At 39.9% G+C, this 18,627-nt stretch overlaps 2 protein-coding genes and 1 pseudogene across 2 annotated transcripts; 1 reads left to right on the forward strand and 2 right to left on the reverse strand.

Annotated features, from left to right (window-relative positions):
- The first annotated feature begins 5,909 nt into the window (after nt 1-5,909).
- Nucleotides 5,910-7,761, forward strand: DEFB127 (defensin beta 127). The gene is made up of 2 exons (XM_069495760.1): nt 5,910-5,958; nt 7,514-7,761. Exons 1-2 carry the CDS (start codon nt 5,910-5,912, stop codon nt 7,759-7,761), a joined length of 297 nt encoding a protein of 98 aa, XP_069351861.1.
- A 4,123-nt stretch (nt 7,762-11,884) lies between these two features.
- DEFB128 (defensin beta 128) lies at nt 11,885-13,635 on the reverse strand. Its single transcript, XM_069495762.1, has 2 exons — nt 13,587-13,635; nt 11,885-12,126 (listed from the first exon to the last, which is right to left on the reverse strand). Exons 1-2 carry the CDS (start codon nt 13,633-13,635, stop codon nt 11,885-11,887), a joined length of 291 nt encoding a protein of 96 aa, XP_069351863.1.
- Nucleotides 13,636-17,438: 3,803 nt separating this feature from the next.
- On the reverse strand, nt 17,439-17,929 carry LOC138401000 (ubiquitin-conjugating enzyme E2 L3 pseudogene; annotated as a pseudogene).
- Nucleotides 17,930-18,627: the final 698 nt, after the last annotated feature.

Here is an 18,627-nt window from a genome sequence, read left to right on the forward strand (position 1 = left end):
CATGTGCATTCTACCTCTAATTGTGCATGACTTTATCTCCAACTGCTGCTGGGGTTTTGGCAATAGCCTCCCCCACTGATCGCTCAGCATTCCTTTCACAAACATACCCATCCATTCTCTACAATGATAGCCAGAGTCACTTTTATGAAACACAATCAAAATCATTAAACTCCCCTCTGGCATCCTTGCCCACAGCTTACCATCCTAAGCCAACTTTCCCGTCCAGCCTTCATCGTTCTTCATGCTCAGAACCTCCTCCTATCACTCTCTCACAGGACATCTTGCTCTCCTGCCACACAACTTATTTGTAAGTGATTTCAACTCACCTGATTACTTTTGGCTTTGAGTTTTTGTGCATACTTTTCTGTCTCCACTTATCCCTGCCTGGAAAAAAATTCTTTATTTTGTTCTGGAGGCCACTGATAACCACACCACTTCACCCAAAATAAAACTGCTACCACCTCTTGTGCCCCACCGTTCTGGCTTATCCAGAATTTTATGTCATCATCTCACAGACTGTATTCGAGATATCTGCATATGCCTTCTCCCCTACTAGGCTTTGAAATTTTATTCAAGAACAGAAACCATTTTATCTTTCTCTTTCTCCTATCATTTCCTAACTAGATTCTATATTAATTCTTGTTGAATAAGTAAAGGGGGCTTTCAAGGGCCTGAAAGAATTTGGGGTGTTATTGAAATCTTGCCTTTATTTATTCTATATCTTCCCCAGGAAAGAGGCTTCTGTCTCCTTCAAAGGGCACATTATGATCTATGTCATTACGTAGTACAGGGGGTGGGTTGTCCCAACTGGTAGGACATCATTGCCTGTTATACCCATGGCTCTCTTTGTTGGCAGAACTCATGAACTCACACTGGAAGGTGGACAGATGGAAGCAGTTTACTTCAGCAGAAGAGGATAGTAGGAAAAAAACATGAGCTTTAGAGTCTTACATATATGAGGTCTTCCATGGTCCCACTATATATCCACTCTTGGATTATGGACAAATCCTTTCCCACCTTTGAGCCTACGTTTTTGAAATTGAAAAATAGAGAAAATATGTACTCCCATTCCAGGTACTTTGATGGTTGCAAGAACAGCATATTAAAATGTTAATCATATCATAGGGACTTAGCTGCAGCAGGTTGCTACTTCCTGGAGGAGGAACAACAAGGCACATTTACCTGGGGCCCTGCCCACTGGACCACGACTACTCTGCATAGATATGGGTGATTATAGCCCATGTTTTGCCTGGGGAAAGACTTGTTATTATGCAGAGAAGAATGACTGAGTTGAGGGTCATGAGACCTCTTTGAACAGCCAGATGGGTTTTAAAGGTTTCTGATAGAACTCGTTGTGCTTTCTCCTCAGTAATCACCTTGATTACTACCTTGAAAACATCTTAGAGCTATGATCACTTTGATTATGGATGAGGAATATAATCTGAGGGCTGCAGTCTGAAACATTGTCCTCATGTCCTCTTACCTTCCATCTTACCCCTTTTTCATACCCTGCTGGAACTTAGGTGGCAAATAACATTTCCCTGCTTTGGGGTTCACTAATGGAGTCTGGGAGGCAAGGGGAAGGAGAATCTTTATTGTATGAGAACTCACAATGTGTCATGCACAATAATGCACAATTTCTTAAACAAAAGCACTGTTTCATCATTATGAGAACATGATAAAAGCTGAGCAACCTGGAGCAAAGTGTATATAGGATTACATCTAGATTTGTCCCTTACTGCTTTAACTCATTATGTGGTCTCTATCTCAATATCTTCATTGGTAAGGCAAGTATAATCACAGATCTACCTCCTGCAATCACTCTAAAAACTAAAACAGATAAGGCACATAGAGCACCATACTCTATGACATCTATGAAACCCTAAGAAATGTAGACTTCAGAAGTCATGTGAGGTATGTTATTCCATTTTAAATTATAAAAAAATTTTAGAAATAAAATAATAAAATTCTAGTTGCGAGGAGGAAAAGGATCTTGACAGCTCACAGTATAATAATAATTTCCTTTTTAGGTTTATCAAACTTTTTGAGTCATTCTCACCAGATACATTGTTCAATATATCTATTCTGCTATATTTCTGTTAAGAAAAGTTTACTATTAATGTGTCTTATTGTCTAACATTGCTGGAATCTTTTTTTTATCCAATGATGAATCTCTGTTACTCGATCAATGAGTTTAAGCCGAATGTATTATAATTACTGGTATATTAGGACTTTTTCCTGCCCTCTAGTTGTGACCCATCTATTCCCCATTTTCTTCATTTCTGTTGGATAGATCATATTTTCTTCTGCTAACATGAATATTATACGTTTTTTATTTATTTGTTTTATTAGTGATTTGTCCTCAGTACTAGGACCCATTCCTATTATTATGTTTCTCATTATTAATTTAACACCCAGTTTCAGAAATAAAACTTAAACAAGAAGAAATCCTTATATACTTCTCCTGATTGTGCAGACTGAACTTATTGTCCTTATTTGATGCTCTGCCAACAGATCACCTATAGGGGAAATTCATGTCCACAGGAAGACTATAAATAAATAATAAAACCAATTCTTTGACTAGTGCTTAAACTATGTAAAGGCTTGTGGCAAAGGGGAAGAGAGGTGATCTTTGGGACCTCGGAGGTAAAGTCCCTTAAATTTATATTTGCCTGCAGAAAGGATTTCTTCCATGTTAATTTCTGTCAGTGTAAAAGATACTGTGTAAAACTATTGCATGATCTGAATGATGGGGAAGGGCCCATCCAAGCCAACTGACTTATTTTTTACTGCATATCCATGTTAGCAGGGTTGAAATTTTTTCAAAAATGCAATCAATGATCTAAGAATAATCTAGGGGAACATCTCCCCCTTGTGGACACATTTTACTTAGTGAAAGATACCTTAGAGCTACTCAAGATTCTCAGTTACAGCTGAGCATGGTGGCTCACACCTGTCATCCTAGCACTCTGGGAGGCTGAGGAACGAGGATCACTCTAGCTCAGGGGTTCGAGACCAGCCTGAACAAAAGCGAGACCCCATCTCTACTAAAAATAGAAAAAATTAGCTGGGCATGGTGGTGCACGCCTGTAGTCCAGTTACTCCCAAGGCCGAGGCAGGAGGGTTGTTTGAGCCCAGGAGTTTGAAGTTGCTGTGAGCTAGGCTGATGCCATGACACTCTAGCCTGGGTGACAGAGCAAGACTTTATCTCAAACCTAAACATTTGTACCCCTGTAATATGCTGAAATAAAAAAAAAATAAAAAAATTAAAGCAAAAAAAAGATTCTCGGCCGGGCGCCGTGGCTCACGCCTGTAATCCTAGCACTCTGGGAGGCCGAGGCGGGTGGATCGCTCGAGGTCAGGAGTTCAAGACCAGCCTGAGCAAGAGTGAGACCCCGTCTCTACTAAAAATAGAAAGAAATTATATGGACAACTAAAATATATATATACAAAAAATTAGCCGGGCATGGTGGCACATGCCTGTAGTCCCAGCTACTCGGGAGGCTGAGGCAGTAGGATCGCTTAAGCCCAGGAGTTTGAGGTTGCTGTGAGCTAGGCTGACGCCACGGCACTCACTCTAGCCCGGGCAACAGAGTGAGACTCTGTCTCAAAAAAAAAAAAAAAAAAAAAAGATTCTCAGTTATAAGACTCACACATGAACACATACACAGTTAAATAATAATGGAATGACTAACATAATAAAGATGAAGGAATCTTAAATATGTTAAAGGATAATTAAAAGATCAAAATAATATTCTCAAAGTCCATCTGGAAAAAAGAAAGAATACTCTTCTGCATCTTTTTTAAAATTGTGGTAGAATATATGAAACATAAAATCATCCATTTTAGCCATTTTTCTTTTATTTTTAGTTAACACATAATGATCACACATATATGTAGGATAACAGAGTGATATTTTGATACACGTATTCCATGGGTAAGGATCAACTCAGTGTAATTAGCATATCCATCACCTCAAACATTTATAATTTCTTTGTGTTGGGAACATTCAAAATCCTCTCTTCTAGCTTTTAAAAAATATGCAAATCGGGAGGCTGAGGCAGTAGGATCGCTTAAGCCCAGGAGTTTGAGGTTGCTGTGAGCTAGACTGATGCCACGGCACTCACTCTAGCCCGGGCAACAAAGTGAGACTCTGTCTCAAAAAAAAAAAAAAAAAAAAAAAAAAAAAAATATGCAATGAACTGTAGTTAGCTATATTCACACTACAGTGCTGCAACGCCAGAACTCATTCTTCTTGTCTAGCTGTAATTTCATATCCATTAACCAATATCTCCCTGTTCTCTCCTCCTCCAAACCTGTCCCAGCCTCTACTGTCCACAATTCTACTCTCTACTGCCGTGAGATCAATTATTTTTTTTAGCTTCCACATATAAGTTAGAACATCTAGTAACTATCTTTTTGTACCTGACACGTTGTTTAACATAATGTCCTCCAGGCTGCCCATGTTGCCACAAATCACAGAATTTCATTCTTCTTATGGCTGAAGAGTATTCCATTGCATATATAGACCACACTTTCTTTATCCTTTCTTCTGTTAATGGACATGTAGGTTGATTCTATATCTTAGCTATTGTGAATAGTGCTGCAATAAACATGGAAATATACGTATCATTTTGATATACCTATTTTCTTTCCTTTGGATACCCAGTAGTAGGATTGCTGAATTGTATACTAGTTCTATTTTTAGTTTTTTGAGAAAAACTTCAGTTTTTCAAAATGGCTATACTAATTTATACTCTCACCAACAGTGTATAAGAGTTAACTTTTCTTCACATCACCACCAGCATTTGTTATTTTTAGTCTTTTTGATCATAGCCATTCTAACTAAGGTGAGATGATACTTCATTGTGGTTTTGATTTGCACTTCCCTGATGATTACTGATGTCGAGTATTTTTTCATATGTTTGTTAGTCATTTTTATGTCTTCTTTTGAGGTATAAGGTATGTTTATGCAGATCTTTGGCCCACTTTTTAATCTGGTTATTTGGGTTTTTTGCTTTGTATAATCTAGATATTAGTCCCTTGTCAAATGAATAATTTGTAAATATTTTTCCCATTCTACAGGTTGTCTCTTTCTTCTATTGATTGTTTCCTCTGCTGTACAGAAGCTTTGTAGTTTAATATAGTCCCATTTGTCTATTTTTGGTTTTGTTGTCTGTGCTTTTGAAGTCTTAGTCATAAAATCTTTGCCTGGACCCATGTCCTGAAGCCGTTTTCCTATGTTTTCTTCTAGTGGTTTTATAGTTTCAGGTCTTAACACTTAAGTCTTAATCCATTTTGAGGGGATTTTTGTATATGGTGATACATGGGGGTCTAGTTTCATTCTTCTGCACATGGGTATCCAGTTTTCCCAGCACCATTTATTAAAGAAGGTGTCCTTTCCCTAATAGATGTTCTGGCACCTTTGTCAAAAATCAGGTGACCTTAGATTAGACCCAACTACATCATACCTTCTTCCTAAACATGAAAGATACCTACTAGGGATTCTTCTTGTTGGATTTTGGGTTTTATGTCTTGGTTTGTATTTCCTTATGCATTCTTAGAGGTGGGTACATGTCTACCTTGGTCTGGCTGGGCAGACAGCCAAAGTAGGAAAACCACAGATTCTTCCCACCAGTAGTCTACAGCCTACAGAATGGCATCCGGTGTGATGGGATGGAACATGCTGTGTCTCTGAATTCCATGTGGGGGTGAAGTGGGTGACCTCAAATTTCCTGTGTCTGCCCACATGATGAAAAGCCCACAGTTCAGAAGTTTGGGGGCATACTTCATATCATACCGTCTGTTCTGGTTCAGTGCATAAGAATCCAAGTCTCTGAGGAAGGTGACATAGCGCACAGTTCACTGGACCAAGAGCTTTGGCTGCACCTCCTCTGGGAAGCCTGACCATGGGGCTCTTCCTGATCATTGCAATTCTGCTGTTCCAGAAACCAACAGGTAACTCAGAGCTTTCCAGGGATTCAGTTAAGTCAACAATGCGATGAAGCATTTTCAAGAGCCTCAGGGAATTTTGTAATCCACAGTAGGAGGTACAGGGCCCCCAAGGATGGCTAAAGTCTATCCAACATCATCAGAAATTTCCTTTACCAAGATCTTATACCATGGTACTGTTCTTAAAAAGAAGTACTCACAGAGCTGGAAAGAAGTCATAATGTCTTCTGGGAAGGATTTGTTATAGAAAGGAATGAGTCCAGTATCTAGGGGTACCCTTATTTCTTTGGATACAGTTTTTACTCTGACACTCAGCCATATTTTCTTCCACTCAGATATGTATTTTAGCCTGTTGTGCTACAGTGTGTGAATAGTGGAAGAAGTAAACTTTGGGGTCAGGTTTAAGAAACATGCCTTCCATATCTATTAGTTTGTCAGCTTTGAATAAGCAGTCAAGACTATGAGTCTCAGTTTCCTCATCTGCAGAGATAAAGACACATGGCTCACAGAGGTTGTATTAAATGATATGACATATGTGAAGCACCTAGCATGGTGCCAGGCACATACTAAGAACTTAAAAATTAGGGGTTCCTTTCCCCTTTCAAACGAGATCTTTTGTATTTGTACGTTATTATGGTAATAATAATGATCTATCGTTGGCCTCCTAAATTCCTAAGACTCAAAGGAGTTCTAGAATTTGGGGTTGAAAGGATAATCTTGGTTCTCAGTCTTCATCCTCTGGGGTCTAGTCCAGGGGTAAGTACAAACCCAGGAGCCAAAATTTGAACATCCCTAACCTTAGATCATCAAAATTACTTAGGATCTCTAAAGAAATAAATATATATCAAGGTTAGCAACAGTGCAGGACTGAACATTGGAGGAATTCTTACCTCTGGAGGTGGAGGGAGAATGAGGAGTCACAGAGGGATAAAACAAATCCAAGAGTTAGAAGGACATCCAGATTGTTGTGATGACATACAAGCCAAAGGAAGATGTGAATCAGCAGAAGTGTACAATGCTGAGAATAAATAAGGGAGGAAGATTAGTAAGGGAAAAATTACCTGACTGGATAGCAAGAAAGTCATTCTTGACCTCAGGAGGGAATAGTTTCAAGAGAATAGTGTGACTCAGTTATAAATACATAGTGACAACATACTGTTCTCTGGGCATCAGTGGTGTGGCAGTAGTAGGAGGTAGTGCCCTGGGAGCATTCAGGATGGAGGCAGACTTGCTGAGGTTCCCATGTGGGACATAGCTCCATATCCTGGAATCAAAGATTAAGCTCCTTAATTTTCTCCAACAAGATCTCATGTTCTTGGTGGAGTCTATCAGATGTTGAAAGAAGGCCCAAAACCTTACAGGACCTAAATATGAGTGATTCAGTGAAATACATCCCCTAAGGTTCACTTTCTTGAAGAATTTTCTTTGGGATATTAGCAGAATGTGCCTTGTGGACACCCCATGCTTCCAAGCCCCACAAGCCTCCTCTGTCTTCCCCATAACTGAGGCTGCCTTCACTCTCAAATTCTGATCTTGCCCTATTGCTCTTTTCTGTGCACAGTAACTGAACTTAAGAAGTGCTGGGATAACCATATACAAGGAAATTGCAGGAGAATCTGTAAAATAACCGAAAGACGTGAGGTGCTGTGTGCAAATGAGAGATATTGTTGCCTCAGCATCAAGGACATAGAAGCACGTAAAAGAATTACACAGCCACCTCATCCAAAACGGCCAACATTTGCACTCACTCGTCCTCAGGATGAAGATATAATAGACACTTCCCCAACCCACAAGATATATTCTACATAAATCAAGTACAATTTTCTGTTCATTCATTTCTCAACCTGTTCTAATAAACTAAGGTGACAAGATCCACATCTTTTCCCTTCTGGGTTCTTGGCCCCCAGAATGACCTTCGAGCAGATTCCAATAAAGCTCATTGCCAGTTTTCTGACTCGTTTGTTCTTTAACCAGAGAATGAACACTCACTATATACCAGGTAATGATTTGATAAGAACCACTCAGAACCTGTCCTTCAAAAGGAAATATAACCAGTGCACTAAAAAAAATAAATAAATAAAAATTTAAAAAGAAAATATGAAAGACTAGAATAAGAAACCCAGGAAAACTGACATGTAATTTAGGGGCGGGAAAGGTGAAGCCAGTATTCAGGGTAAATCAAAGTGAGTTGAAGATTAAAGCAGTGCTTTGTAAAATGTGTAGGGTTTCAATACATGAGTGTTAAAAGAGAAGGCAATTTGAGTGAACAGAAGGCTGTCAACTAATGGAAGGAAATTGGGAAAGACAGAGCATCTCAGGAAACGACACATGCACTTTGTTTGGATGAAGAACAGAGCACACAAAGTTGAACCATGGGGAAGTCTGATTTCCTAAGCTTCTGCGTATAAGCAGTGAACTGGGAAGTTAGATATAAATAGAATTCGACCATTATGGAGCTCACTATATAAGGTGGAGGAAGACCTAAATACATAACTCTAAGTCAGAAATGTTTAGGTTTTTGTTGTTGCTCTTTGTTGCTGTTGTTGCTCATGTTCTCGTCCTTTTGGTAACTGGAACCATTTGGAGGTGAGGGGAAATGTAAAAGACCTGGGAATTGGTCTGAATTGCAGTACTGTATCAGATTTTCTTGTTGTCTTAATATGCAAGACAACACAAGAATAATCCGGGTCTATACTCTGCCTAATGCTTAAAGATGTACCTTCTGAATATGATCAACACGAAAAGTTTCTTCTCCAACTACATTTCACATTCATTTTCCATGTTGCAAACTATTCATCCAACAGGGGACTAATAACCAGAATATACAAGGAACTCAAACAACTCAATAGGAAAAAAAAATATTTAATAATCCCGTTAAAAAGTGGGCAAAGGTTATGAATAGCATAGACATTTCTCCAAGAAGTACAAATGTCCAACAAGTATATGAAAAATGTTCAACATCACTAATCATCATGGAAATGCAAATCAAAACCACAATGAGATATCATCTTACACCAGTTAGAATGGATACTACTAAAAAGACAAAAAATAACCAATGCTGGCAAGAATATGGAGAAAAGAGAACTCTTGTAAACTGTTGGTGGTAATGTTACATTATGTAACGTTCAGCCACTATGGAAAACAGTGTGGAGATTTCTCAAAAAACTTAAAGTAGAACCATTGTATGGTCCAGCAATCCCACTACTGGGTATTCAAAGGAAAAGAAATCAATATATCAATATATTGCACTTGCAATCTATTGCACCTGAATCCCCATGTTTATTGTAGCACTATTCACTAAAACAAAGATATAATAATAGAATCAACCTAAATGTCCATCAGTGGATGAGTGGATACAGAAAATGTATGTATACACAATGGAATACTATTCAGCCATTAAAAAAGAATAAAATCATGTCATTTGCAACAACATGGATGGAACTGTAGGTCACTATCTTAAGTTGAAGAAGACAGGCACAGAAAGAGAAATATCCTTGTTGTCACTTTTATGTGAGAGCTAAAAAATTTGAACACATGGAGGCAGAGAGTGGAAAGAGAGATAAAAGAGAGTGAGAAGGGTGAGTTGGGGAGAGGGGAGGATGAAGAGAGGTAGGTTAAAGGATTCCAGCATACAGTTAAACAAAAGGAATAAATTCAATGTTTGATAGCAGAGTAGGGTGACTACACTAAACAAAAATGTAATATACTCACATGACAGACACCCTAAATACCCTGACTCAATCACTATACAGAATATACATGTAACAAAATTTCACATGTACCTTGTAAATTTGCACAAATGAAAAATATCATTGAATTAGATTTTGGAGAATGCTCTAAAATAGATCCAAGAAAAATAAAGTGCCTGTACCAAAAGGGTGAATAATGAAAATATAGGATTTTAATTTAATTTTGTATTAATATATAAAAATAAGATAGACAAATAAACATACATCTAACCATATTGATCACACCCACTTCTCCTATAAGTATGGAGAGGATAAAGGTTAATGGGAAAAAAGACAAAGCAAAGATTAGGTCCAACCAGTCAAAGTAGAATTCAAGGCTTAATTTTATCTGTTCAGTTAATTATATCCATCTCCTCCAACTCAGCAGACATTTCCCTCATTTATCTGACACTAACTACGCCAAAATGGATTCTTGGATCTAATTTATCAATGGACTCACATAGAGTAGAGGACACATATAGATTAAAAACAGTAGGCCAGACTCATCTTCAGTCTTACAATGACAGAATGACCCTTCTTAAAACTAACCCTCCTGACACTGTGATAGAAGATTAAAAAGGAGAGGTGCTTGTGAAAAGTTTCAGTGAAAAAAAGGCTTTCTTATGTGAACCTTATGTTAAAAACCCTCTCAGAATTAAGTTGTAAATAGCCATTTATTAGCTTCCACAGTGCTGAAATTATCAACAAAAACGTCTTAAATTCTGCAATCAAGGTCCAGTCATTGTTTCCTACACACTTCTCCAGAATGCCCAAAAACCACAATTACTAAAATGAAGGTCCTTGGGTGCTCTTCAAACTTGAACTTAGCCATCTCAATTTTTGTCTCTCTCTGCAGTAAAACAAGATGGTGAGCTGCTCATGGAGGAAGAAGCTCTACTGATTTCTTTATCCTATGTGAGTAAATGTTAGCTCCACCAAAGTTACTTATTTATGGCCAATGCTTTAAATGAAGCAACATCAATGGATGTCACACAAAAGTTTCTGTTCTTCTCATATGGAGAGCAGTTCCTACCATCATGCCCTACTGCAATTTTAGCTCTTGAGGAGCTTCTTAAACATGTCCTCCTCAATAAGGCTTTAAATTTCATACTATTGAAACAAACACAACATGTACTGCTTCAAAGATCCTAAGAGTAATATTTGTCTGAAAATTGTGTCAACTAGTCATTCAAATTGCTACTTAAAAAGGAGATGAAGAAGGCACATTAAATGAGTTTTAAATTATATATGTTGGAGTGGATTAATAAAATGTGGTATGTGTATACCATGGAGTGCTACTCAGCTATAAGAAACAATGGCGATATAGCACCTCTTGTATTTTCCTGGATAGAGCTGGAACCCATTCTACTAAGTGAAGTACCCCAAGAATGGAAAAACAAGCACCACACGTACTCACCATCAAATTGGTTTCACTGATCAACACCAAAGAGCACATATAGGAATAACATTAATTGGGTGTCAGGCAGATGGGGGGGAGGGGATGGGTGTATGCATTCATAATAAGTGCAATGCACACCGTCTGGAGGATGGACACACTTGAAGCCCTGACTCAGAGTGGCGGGGGTAAGGGCAATATACATAACCTAAACTTTTATACGCCCATAATATGATGAAATAAAAAAATTATTTATATTGGAATTACCACTAGCTGTCATGACTGCCTATCAGATCTACCCCCAATAAATGTCATGAAAATGTTCAAATGTCTTTCTTCCCTCTAATGTATTATTAGCTTTGAGCAAAATCCTCTGTATTCATAAACACATGTACATGCACACACACACACACACACACACACACAAAGTTGGGGCATTCAGATCTGCTTGGACATAACAAATTTCATTTTTTAAAAAAGGAGAAACACCTGAAATCCTGAAATTCTATTAACTATTGTCTTGCATGGAAAACAGAAGGGCTAACTTCCACCTCTACCAATGTGGTCACTTCAACTTTATATCCCCCATCTTAGTAGTATAACTGGACCATGGCAACTTCATTCAGGTTTGAAGTCTGCTAAACAATGAGTGACTACATCAATAAATAAACGCAGGGAACAGCATAGGACTTTATTAGGTGTGGAATCAAGTTCACAGAAGGAAGCAGATAAATCTCTTGCTGCAGCCTGCTGCATTAGCAGCATTTTTGATTTAGGAAGAGTGGAGACCAGGGAGATATGGCTTCCTTTAGAATTGGACTGTGAAAACGGTGATGGTGGGCAAAATATTGTAGTCCATCTTCCCATCAGACACCTCGTCATCAGGTTCTCGTGGCTTCTGGGCTTTTTCCAAGTATCTTTTGCTTTCTGCTTCATTAACACAACATAATTTCCCACTTAGACATCCCACTTCATAGATTTCCCCTATTTTGCATTTCTTCCTGCAGTAGCCTGTTATATTATTAAAGCATTTTTTGAGTCCTGCCCCATCTGCACATGGGAAACAACATTGAACCAAGGTTAGTTCATGAGGGAGAGCAAAAGAGGCATGTAGTTCCCCACAAGTCACAGCCTCCTGTGCTCCCAAAGTGAATCCTGTATCAATAAAAGAAAACTCAGACACTCCCCACTTCTTGAAAAGTATCCCAAATTAAGGACATTCAAAACCCCAGGCTCTAGCCAACACTTAGTTGGTTCTGAGAACATTAGAATTTACATGACAAAAGAAAAGAGAGAGATCAATTCCTGGTTATTGACTGGAGCCATGTCCCACCCCAGGACCTTGGCAAAGCTGACTGTCTCCTCCAAGCTCCAAAGTCAGCACTCCCTCAGCCCTGCCTCTGTCCCCTGTCCCCAGAGAGCACTAACTTGTCACCATCAGCACAGTTCAGAGCCAAAGCAACTTCTAAAAGTACATTACAGACAGGATCTTTTAAGTTAACAGTGTAATTGGGTTTCACACTCACTGATATGGGAAACAGCAACCTCCCTTTGCCAAGATCTCATGGGTCTTAGCAGTCCGTGCTGTTGAGAACCCTTTCGCTATTCAGCCCCTATGACTCCATAACCCGGCTCCTCCTGTCTCTCACCCTCGACACTCTTTTGATCTCAGATAAATGTGTTGCCCAAGGATGAAACTCAACTCCATGAATATCTGTCTCCCTGGAGATCCAAATTCTCACCTGTTTGGAGTAGGACCTTCAGACCCTAAATCTCTTGTTTCTAATTCTTATTTGCCCCTCTACACAAAATGTTGACAAGCCCACAAAATAAAGATGGAGAACGGAGACATGTTCTCTCTATCCTAAACTGCAGAATCAGGGAACATCTTTGGAGGTTAGAGGGCTATATTTTGGGGCCACAAAAAGACAATATACCTTCTTCCTGGCGAGGGAGAAGGGAACTCTCCCTGATGGGTCTCCTACCATGAACTTGCCACTTCACATTTGTAACCTCATGTAATCCTCACATGAAATAGAATCATTATGAAATAGTCATTATACTCACTTGTCAGATGATAAAATTGAGATTACAAGGGAATAATATGCTCAATTCATACAACTAGTCAATGATGAAGACATATTTTGACCTCACATTGGCATGATTCCAGACCAGGTACTGTTCTCTTTACTGTTATAGTACAGACAGAAAATGAATTTGGATGGAAAAGGGGATGGCCAGGTTCTCGAGTGAAAACAGTGTTCAGCATTATAAACATAATTCTACATGATGGGTTCATTGATACCTTTGAAGAGAACCCCTGAAAGTATAGTCCTGACTTCCTCCTACCTCCCTGGAAGCTCTTCTAAGGCACAGACTCAAGTCAGGCTCCCAGGACAATCGCCATTTTTGATAATATTGGCCAGATACCAACAATCCTGAAGGTCCCGTCCCCACTCTTATGAACAGGAATATCTCCTAGGACTTTATGGTATATTTGGACAAGTTACCTGTGGGTACCTCAAACAGCAGAATAAAAAGAACCAGAAACAGCTTCATGTTTACAGACTTCCCAAGAGAAAGAGGCAACAGAACTTCTTTGTCCAGTGGTCTGTATCCCACACGGGCTTTCAAGATGAGCCAGGGTTTTAAATGTTATCAGCATTCTGAGCTCTCATTTTAACCCACATGGCTAGACAGGAAATCCAAGTCCACCCCCACCTACATTCCCAAATATGGACTTCACGGTCACAGACTGTTCCGCCATATCATACCTACTCCCCCTTCCTCAGGATGTGAGTGTCTAGAGAGCAGGAACTATGATTTCTCCACCTGAGCTGTCAGCCCACTTGGGTCAAGGTTGGTTAGTTATATGCTCTGGTTTACGTGGGACACTCTTGGCTTCTTCCTATTGTTCCAATGTCCCATCCAGCTAGTGGTGCCTCTCACTCACAAAAGTAACCCACTTGGGAAGATAAATTAAATTAGTCAAAGTAGACACAGAAGCACATCCAATAATAGTTTTTCAAATCTATAAAATTTCTATATAGTCATTCTAGGACTAAAGATTGCTTTTAGGTTTGCCTAGATCAGTTAATATTATTTGAGAGTTTCCTATAAAGCCTTACCCATCCATTAATCCTTGAGAGTTTCACATAAATCCTTGCTCATCCAGTAATCCTTCCAAAGATAAAATTTCCTTACACAATGTTCAACTAATTATGATCTGGCCCTGCTCTCCTCTCCCAGGGCGTTGTAGGGAACCTCTTATGTCTCTGCCAGACTAGTTGTGGGTACCCCTACCTGACTTGTTACTTCCATCACCTGCTTCTTTTCACATTTAAATATCTCTTCACCAATTATATTACACTCCTCATCCCCTCCACCTGATTGGCCCTGGCGAGCTCCTAATTTTCTTTTAAAACCAAGTTCAATCACTTCCACATTGGTGAGATTTTCCCTGGCCAACTTAAATAGAGCTGCAAACTCCCTTCTTTGTGCACCATTGTATCTTGTACACATTTTTGTCGGTCATCACACAACCGACAAACGTCATGTTCCAATTATTAATATGTGTTTATCTGCAATAGCCTGTGAGCCTCTAAAGGGCAAGTCTCTGGTCTTGTTCGATTTGGAGTTCTCAACACATAACACAAAACTCATGCTCTATGCTCCATATAGAATTACTGAATGAATGATTGAAAAGTACTGAACAAATTACTGCTAAATAACATACTCCAAGACAGCAATAAAGTTAATTAAGGCATTTCCTAAAGAAGGCTCTTTACCTTGTTTGGTAATTTCTGGACACCAGAACCTTAAATTTATAGTAATTAGGGCCCATCTGACCTAAATATCTTTTTGTGCCAGTATCTAGAAGAATTTTGGAATTTGTGAAGGCTGTATAAGTGTTTGTTAGTGATGATCAAACTCTTACCACTACATAGAATTAGGGTAAGGGTGAGGATAGGAGTGAGAATTGTACAGAGCTTACTGTGTTTACCAGTAACCAGAGCCCTTGTCCAACTCAGTCGCTTGCAGTACCTTGTAATTCTTGACTGACACAAAAAACGGAGACTGGTCAGGCTTTCAGAATCTCATCATATCAGACTGATAATATGAAGATTGCTAAGGTCATGGGTGCAGGAAATGTAGCCACTCAAAGATCAGATGCATAAATATTCATTAAGGCTTAACAAACAGATTAACTTCCCCCACCCTCACCCCCACGCTGTACAACTACTCTTTTTGTCAGTTATTTTTTTCTCCTTTGACCATAACAATCTACATCTCATGACAAGCAGCCGGGTTTTGTTTTAAAATATGGAAGAACCAAACTACATATTGATTGTGCTGCCGATTTGAAGATGTTTCAACTCACCTCGGGTCTCACAAAGTCCCTTCCAAAAGCAACTGCTTCAGCTTTTGCTTTTACCTCCTTTGTTTCTCCGTACAAAGTTCAGATATGGTCTGTATTCCCATCTCAGCTTCCAGGACCGTGTGAATTAACCTTCCTTTTGCGGCACTGTCTTCACTGTATCCCCTCTTCTTTACTTGTGCAAATCAACTCATTCATTTAATCCATAAATGGCTTTTGAGGACCTACTATGTTCCAGCAACTCTTCCAGGGCCTGAAACTAGACATACATCCCTGGAGCACACATTCCAGAGTGAGGAGCAGATAAAGACCACACATAAATAAATATACAGGAGATCAGACGGTGACAAGGCCTCTGGAGCACAATAAGACATGGAGGGCAGATAAGAAGCTGTTGAGCGTGGAGTCGGGTATACTTTTTAAAAAGGCATTTGTGAAAAGACTAATTGAGGCAGTGATATTTCAGCAAAGACTTGAAAGTTGTCTGGGGAAAGAGAATGTCAGGCAATGAGAAGAGCGAGTGCCAAGGACCTGAGGTGGGACCATGCCCAGTGTGTTCAAGAAACAGCAAGGAGACTGCACAAATAGAGTGAAGCAATGAGGAAAGACAAAAAGGAGATTATGTCAGAGAAGTAATTGGGGGGAGCACATTTAGAGGCCAAAGTAAAGAATTAGACTTTTTTTTTTTTTGATGATAAATTCTAAAGTCAATTTTTATTTCTACAAAAAAAGGCAGTCAAAACAATATAAAACACATTTAAAGGATATTACTGAGTGCGCTTCAAGTGGAGCTTGACTCTGCAAAGACTGTGAGTCCCAAGGGAGAAAGAAGGCCATCTTGTTCCTGGCTGGGCCGCTGGCTGCTCCAAAGGAAGGGGTCAGCGGGGGCCCCAGTGACCCCAGACTGGTGCCAGCTCAATAGCCAAGTCCCACCAGTGCCGCAAAGGGTCAAACTGCGCCGCTGGGCGGGGGGCTGTGGTGGGGCTGCGGCACTGAGGAGGTGGAGCACGAGCTCCGTGGCACATTCGGATGGAGCTTGGTGACAGATGAGCTTGGAATTTCAAATGGATGTTCTGGCTTTAGCTTGGCCTGCAGGGACCAGCAGATCTTCTAAAATGGCTGCAGGGAGGGGTGCCAACCTTTGGCCTCAGGAGCCTTTCTGGTGAGAGATTTCATCGCACACAGCATGCACAGCGTCCTCCGGCTGCCAGGCCCCCGCTTCGGGGTCACCGCAGACCTGTTATTGCAGGGTTTCCCCGCGCAGGCCGGCCAAGTCGCGGTTCAGTCTCGCACGCTGACGTCGGGGTTTGCCCATTTAATCCACGTTACCGTGGTTAACACTAGCCTGATTTTTACGCAAGAGCTAAGCCTCCCTTTAAACGGCTTTTCTTTGTGGCGGGGGGGTGAGAGGGGGTGGGGGGTGTAGTTGTTAGTTTGCTTTTAAAATTTTTTAAAGGATGTTATAAACGAGTCAGGAGAATTTAAACCAACTCCCATTCTGGGAAGTCCAGCAAGGGAGAAGAAAAGCCACCAGAAATGCCGGAGCTGTCTTTTCTCCTTCGCGGAGGAGATGGGGCCTGGGTCTGGGAAAGCGACTAAATGAGAAATAAACTGAATGCAAGAACATGGGAGTTGCAAGCGAAGAGAAAAGAAAGGGAACCACAACCTTTTTTTTTTTTTTTTTTTTCACCTTATGGGCTAAATGTAACTTGAAAATTTTGGATAAATTTGGACAAGAAAAGAAACACCAATCTTTTGAAGTAGATCGAAGCAGTGATTTTTTTTTTAAAACAAAGGAAGCAGAACTAGAACATCTTAAATTTTTAATCTTTTCTTTACAGGTTACCTACACCACTTTTGATTAAGAAAACTAGAAAGTTAGTAACTGCCACAAGCGAACGCCAGGCGGTGGCACGTGTCAATTTCCCACAGAGTCCTGCTTTGCTGGGGGGTCCGAATGCACTGCTCGGGGTCTCTGCTCACGCTCGCTGGACTCGATCGCGGCAGATTTCAGTCCACAGGTCGCTTTTCCCCATATTTCTTTGTAAACTCTTCAGCATTCTTACAGAATTTTTTACGGTCCTTAGAGGATTGGTCAGCTAGGTCAGCCGGGAGGGGGTGCTCAGGCTGGGGGGCGTTCACCAGTGCTGTGAGGGACTGGATTAGTTGGTCGGTTTTGGTGGCTGACTTCCAGTTTTCAGCACTAATTACTGGCAGACAGACCTGCCCCTTTTCATCGATGTTCGGGTAATGGATCTTTGTTTTAAACGTGATCTTCGGTGGTATGAATGGGTACTCTGCTGGAAAGTTGATTTCGGTTCCGAAGGCCCCCTTATCATATGGAGAGTTGTCAGGAACAATAAGCCTTTGCCCAGTCAATAAATTAGCTTCATCAACCTGGATGTTACGGAAGTTTTTCATTCCACATTTGCGAATTTCTTGAAGCTCCTTCATCAGCCTCCTGCTGGCCGCCATCTTGGATCTGGTGCTGCTGCCTTCCCTAGAATGAGACTTTTACTCTGAGTAAGGTAGAGGTTATTGGAGGGTGCTGGCATGATCTGACATGTTTTAAAAAGATGCTTTTGGCATCTATGAATTAGATTTTGGAGAATGCTCTAAAATAGATCCAAGAAAAATAAAGTGCCTGTACCAAAAGGGTGAATAATGAAAATACAGGATTTTAATTTAATTTTGAATTAATATATAAAAATAAGGTAGACAAATAAACATACATCTAACCATGTTGACCACACCCACTTCTCCTATAAGTATGGAGAGGATATAGATTAATGGGAAAAAAGTCAAAGCAAAGATTATATCCAACCAGTCAAAGTAGAATTCAAGGCTTAATTTTATCTGTTCAGTTAATTATATCCATCTCCTCCAACCCAGGAGACATTTCCCTCATTTATCTGACACTAACTACGCCAAAATGGATTCTTGGATCTAATTTATCAATGGACTCACATAGAGTAGAGGACACATATAGATTAAAAACAGTAGGCCAGACTCATCTTCAGTCTTACAGTGACAGAATGACCCTTCTTAAAACTGACCCTCCTGACACTGTGATAGAAGATTAAAAAGGAGAGGTGCTTATGAAAGGTTTCAATGAAAAAAAGGCTTTCTTATGTGAGCCTTATGTTAAAAACCCTCTCAGAATTAAGTTGTAA

The sequence above is a fragment of the Eulemur rufifrons genome, chromosome 20 (assembly GCF_041146395.1).
Source record: "Eulemur rufifrons isolate Redbay chromosome 20, OSU_ERuf_1, whole genome shotgun sequence".
NCBI classification, from domain to species: domain Eukaryota; kingdom Metazoa; phylum Chordata; class Mammalia; order Primates; family Lemuridae; genus Eulemur; species Eulemur rufifrons.

Bases quoted from the DNA above. Each gene is read 5' to 3' on its own strand.
- DEFB128 (XM_069495762.1), bottom strand. From the start codon at position 13,635: ATGAAGCTGTTTCTGGTTCTTTTTATTCTGCTGTTTGAGGTACCCACA. The intron at 12,127-13,586 runs GTAACTTGTCCA...TCCCATGTGCAG, and splicing joins GCTGTTTGAGGTACCCACAG to ATGGGGCAGGACTCAAAAAA.
- DEFB127 (XM_069495760.1), top strand. From the start codon at position 5,910: ATGGGGCTCTTCCTGATCATTGCAATTCTGCTGTTCCAGAAACCAACA. The intron at 5,959-7,513 runs GTAACTCAGAGC...TTCTGTGCACAG, and splicing joins GCTGTTCCAGAAACCAACAG to TAACTGAACTTAAGAAGTGC.